At 32.8% G+C, this 5727-nt stretch overlaps 1 protein-coding gene across 1 annotated transcript; it reads left to right on the forward strand.

The window, feature by feature from the left end:
- Window positions 1-2035: 2035 nt before the first annotated feature.
- Window positions 2036-5504, forward strand: LOC117344505. The gene is made up of 3 exons (XM_033907266.1): window positions 2036-2301; window positions 3285-3437; window positions 5178-5504. Exons 1-3 carry the CDS (start codon window positions 2244-2246, stop codon window positions 5423-5425), a joined length of 459 nt encoding a protein of 152 aa, XP_033763157.1. The 5' UTR covers window positions 2036-2243; the 3' UTR covers window positions 5426-5504.
- Window positions 5505-5727: the final 223 nt, after the last annotated feature.

The raw sequence follows: 5727 nt of genomic DNA on the forward strand, positions 1-5727 counted from the left end.
CGTTCTAAAGTATTAATATGATATACTTAATACAGAATTGCAGTTTACTATCGAATGTACTTATAATTTATATCTTTGATCTTTTAATCCCAGTATTCTGTAATCTGTAAAGTTACGTTAAACCTTTAACCTTTGGCATTGCGGTAAACAGCAATATTAGGTTATTTTCATATACATCGGCGAGTGTATCTCGAACTCACTTTATCTGCGTACAATCACACATGCGTCTTTTACAAAATGGTCACGGACGAATCCAGGAATAAAATGTGTTGGCTACAACTCTTCCGAAGATTGGTCGTAAATTGCCTTCTAACCAGTTTTCATTGGCAACTGAGTACCTGAATATCAACTTCAGCTATTTTACAATAATCGCAAAATCAATCAACAAATTTCAATCACTCATTCGAATGGAAGTGCGTGGTGTCTCTGTGGAAAGAAAGCGGAGTACCCTGAGAATACCTACGTCGTTGGGCAAACAATCTTTTCATATATTTTCACATCTGATCATTGATCAAGGAGTCCAACCCTGGTCGCCGAGGCAAAAGGGAAGTGCGTTACCAATGATTGAAAAGTCTTGAGGATCGCTATTTGTGTTGTGCTGCGTGTCTGGAGGGCCGACATTTTGGAACGCTGGGTCTTAAATCGTTGTTTACAATGTAACATTGGATGCGTTTTTCCTGATAGTAATGTCTAATGTCATTTTGACAAACTATGTTGAGATATGGCGGCTATTTAGGGGCATTTTAATTGAAGTAAATCACTATAGTATCGGGGATTTTTACGCGACTGACTCGAAAGCTATTTTATATTTGTATTTACAATTTGACTACAGTTGCTAATTTTTGCGGTTTTATTATTTTCGTACTATCACATATTTGAATACACGAACGGACATTTCATTATCATTGTGGTCTTTCCTCATATTTGATAATGACTAATTTATATTGCAATGTGGGGCGTCATCGTTGAATATTACCATACAAACATGCACCTACTTTATGTTCTCTTGAAACGACAAAATTGAAAAAAAAATTGATAAATTATCCAGGTGGTACTTAAAACTATCAAGGTAGCATGTATATTCAGTATTTGTATAAGATTATCTCCACCCGGAAACTTGACAATGTTTACGTTGCCCAGTCACCTTCATACGTCGTCCTGTGTCATAAATCTCGGGGAATGGTTCGGACGTTAAGTGATCACATTTAAATTGAACTTTAATGTTGAACTATTATAACACGTAAAAGGGCAAACTACACCTTCTTTATACCCTAGAGAGCTGTTGTTTACTTTGGATTTCACTACCCTGCAGCTTAGGTATGGACCTATATCACATACATGGTCATACATTGTTTATTAAGAATATCGAATTCAATATATGTGGATATCGTAGTGATTATAACATGCTAAATTGTAAATACATATTATCTGTTGTAATATTTTAAAGTGTGTTATATCATGTATATATATATATTTACAACGCCCCTGGAATTTAATACGAAAGATACAATTGCGATAGAAAACTTGCTCTGGGATGGATGTAAGAACTGTAGTCGGTTGTTTTTTTTTTATCAAAAAACAAGAAATAAATGATGGATAAAAAATGGCTTACTTATACGTCATCTATTGTATAACAGAAAAATGCTGGTGTTACTTTAAAAAACGACCATTGCTATCTTTAATAATGAATCACTCACTTGAAACAAAGTACATAATTTTTCTTTTAGAAAAAAAAGAAGATTGTTTTAAGGTTATCATTCTTTCAATGAGAATATGTTTTCACTGGGTAGAGAAATATCGATTAATATGTGTATGATCTATATTGATATATATGTGACATATACTGTATTTGATATTAAATCTTTTTTTTTTTGTATTTATTTTATTTTTCAAAATTAAGCATGGTAAACATAAATGACATATAAACATCTCTCACACACTCACACATTCTCAATTAAGTAGAAGATATTAAATCTATATCAAAATCTGTTTTCTACTTGTCTTGTTTTAGAGAAAAAATCCGGTCACCGTCACCATTTTTCATAATAGACACATACTCACGCCAGATGAAGTGCATATTGTGACCTTTGTGACCTGTTAACTCTCGTGTTGATAACGTGGGTGTAGTATGTGATCCTTGTTGTTTGTAATTAGATACCGATGTATTCAAATATACCCGTATTAGTAGCTATGTTGTGTATGCGCATGCGCGTGAAACGCCTTGTAAACTAAAGGCGAAGAAAATGTCTGGGGCTGCACTCTTGTTTTGTCTGATGCTCTACTACCTAACGAAAACAACAGGTAAGATACATTGATATTGTTGATACAATTTTAGACAATGTTTTTGAAGCTTGTTGGATTTTATTTAATTCTTAGTATTCTATTATTATATTAATATTTTCATTTTTGTTCTGACTAATACACGAAAAAGTTTGAAACAAAATGATAAAAACTACTACTAAAGTCGGTAAAGATGCATTCATAAACCAGTTCTTTTTGCGAGTAATAGGTATTTTAATTGACAATATTTGGTCTAAACGTCAAATATTCGCTATACGTAAAATTGATATCTTAATAGAGAGAAGAAACATTTATCTCCTCAGAAAATGGACTGTGAGTGTAGATACTGTAAACACTTTTTGCTGGATGATTACCTTTACCATATTTGTATTGGTACTAAAAGCATACATTAGCATAACAATTTAATTATTGGAGAGTGTTGGTCTCTGTGTACGTACAATATTCTAAGTTTAATGCATTGTTTACAAAACAAAGGATTTTTGTTATTGTTGTCAGTGTCAGTTTTGTTACTACAAAATATAAAACCACGATTTAAATTGGTTGAATTAAGAAAATCTGTAATCATTCCATGCGTAGTTGATTTTAATACTCATGGTGTAATGGTATCTGTATATACATATGCATGGCATAAATAAAAAAATTGTAACCACATACTACATAACACGTACTTTTTATATACTTTATATATACGTTTTATGTATTTATTACATATTTTCATATATCAAGTAAATCTGATAATCAATTATTTGTAGCAACTTTTCCATTGAATATGCTGACAAAAAATTATAAGTCAAAATGACCATCATTCTGAGACACCTTGACAAATACTCTCAAAGTAATTTTCACTACAATTGTTAGCGATTGTATTCACAGTCTATTATTTCATTATTTATACATTTGAGGAGAAACATAGTGTTAAAACAATCCAGGAGAAATCATCATATTTTCTTTAACATTACATTGTGTACCATCATCTTTTCCAGATTCATTACGATGCTACGCATGCGCAGATTCCGGAAGTTGTGAGTCGTCCTATTCTGGTTTGATACATGATAGAGACAAAGGAGGCGTCTACAATAGAAACTGTTCAGCTCGAAATCAACATTATTGTATGATAGAAAGTATCAAAAAAGAAGGTAAGCCCCAAGATTAGCCGAAATTCTGCGTACTACAGTAAAATGTTGATTTCTATTGTTCACTGTGTCTCATTATAAAATGTTGATTCCTATTGTTCACTGTGTCTCATTATAAAATGTTGATTTCTATTGTTCAGTGTGTCTCATTATAAAATGTTGATTTCTACTGTTCACTGTGTCTCATTATAAAATGTTGATTTCTGTTGTTCACTGTGTCTCATTGTTTTGGTTTCTCCACTTGTTGGTCTGGATGTTTGGAGCCATTGGTGATTTTTTTTATAACTATGGAACAATTTATGATTCATTGTTGAGGATTAGCTGATATCTTAAGGCACTATTCTGTTGAATGTGCTGTTTTGTGTTTTTATATCATATTAAGATCTGTAGAAAAAGCCAAACTATCCGATTTCTACATGATTTCCATACAAATTCAAATTCATTTCATTTCTCTTTTCACAAGATAATGCATGGAGAAGATATATTTTCAATATAATACATATATTATAAGTATTGTAGTGTTCGTAGTCAATACACAGCACTGTTTCAAAACCGCACATTTACATTTGTATCAAGGAGGACAAATAATGTTGTGAATTATCCTTATAAAAGTACACATTTTCATTAGTGTTTAATAGTAGTTGTATTCATCAGTTCATTAAACTTAATAATATTTAGTCTTGACCGATAATATTTGTCTTTATATTAAAAATCTATGAGCAGACAATGTTGTAAGTGAAATTCGTCACCAATTTGTTGACTAATACAATATTGTAATTTTCTTTCATTACACCCCATCTGGTGCCATCTACCCATTTCAACAATAAATGTATGATTGGTTGTACAACATTTACGAAAAAAGTGTCTGTATCTTTATCAGTTAAGGTATAACAAGAGTCATAACAAGCGTAATTTATGTGAACGCTGGGAATACCTAACGTGTAGTTCCTTTGCTAGTTAGCTACCATTAGTGACTGGGGCGGATATACAGACAAGATTGACTTATGGGGTGTAGTCTTTTGTCTAGTGAACTTGTGGGGTGCAACGCACAAGTTTTAATCCGCTATGGACATCACATTTAATTTCATCCGCCGCTAAAAAAGCACACGCGCGGTGAGGTTTAATGATGAATTATGGGGAAAACACAAAATTAAATTTAATTTCATATTTTTGCATGGAATGAATCGTTAATTCACCCCACAAGAATGTGTGAGTACGGACGTTCAGGCGGGCAGGAATTTCTACATGAACCTAGCAGTATTTACCTCTTATATGTGTTTATTCCTTTAACGTTCTTTTCGTCGAGTCACAGGTCCTCATTATATAGTCCGTCTGTTCGAAAAAGCACGCGTCGAAAAGATTAAACATTTTTTCTTGATATGAATATAGAAATGTAATCTAGTAAATAAGTACAACGCTTGAAACATATATCACATTTGTATAGGGGGTCGTGGGTGAGAAATTTAAGATAAGTCAGCGTTTTTGTACTGCACTACTATAACACGATTTACAAGTAGATAAATAATAAGAAATAAAATAGCCGTAAGAATTATATTGAACAAATGCTCATACAACTATCAACATAAACGCGTGCGTCCTTAAACAAATGGCTTAGAATTTACGTTTTTTAATGGAGACGGTTTATCGTCACTAATTGCCATTGATTTTGTCACTTACCTTTGACCAGAAGAAGTGGAATGTGTCTTTTTTGTCAATTGAAGTTTATTTGTTTTATTTTCGCAGACAGAGACGTCAGCTTTATTCGAGATTGTAGTGATGGACACACATTTTCTTACAACGACATTCCTCGACTAAAGACTGTTTTGCCTAACAACCAATCAAAATGCGCCTACTATCAGGCCTATGTTATCTGTATATCCGTCTGTCGTACGGACTTTTGTAACGGCCCCCAGGAGGGAATCTCAAGTGGTGGTACTATAAACACGTGGTCTATCTCATTAACACTTTTACTGTTTTGGATTGTTATCTAATCTGTTGATTGTAACGTTTATTTTCTATACATAACATCACTGAATTGGATTGGTCGTGTCACACTTTAATGGAATTTACAGGTGCAGGGTTGAGGCTTAGGGTAAGCTTCAGCGACGTGTGATTGAATGCATTAATACAGTGGTGAACAAAACAATGTTTATTTCATATGTGGACATATTTTCAAATAAAACAAAATGGATGCTTTGTTTTATGAAAAAAAAAATCATCTTCACTCCATTACATGAACGCAGATATTGCGATCTGCAATTGTATAAATCATTATCCTATCGACTTAAAATCG

The sequence above is a fragment of the Pecten maximus genome, chromosome 16 (genome assembly GCF_902652985.1).
Source record: "Pecten maximus chromosome 16, xPecMax1.1, whole genome shotgun sequence".
Taxonomy (NCBI): domain Eukaryota; kingdom Metazoa; phylum Mollusca; class Bivalvia; order Pectinida; family Pectinidae; genus Pecten; species Pecten maximus.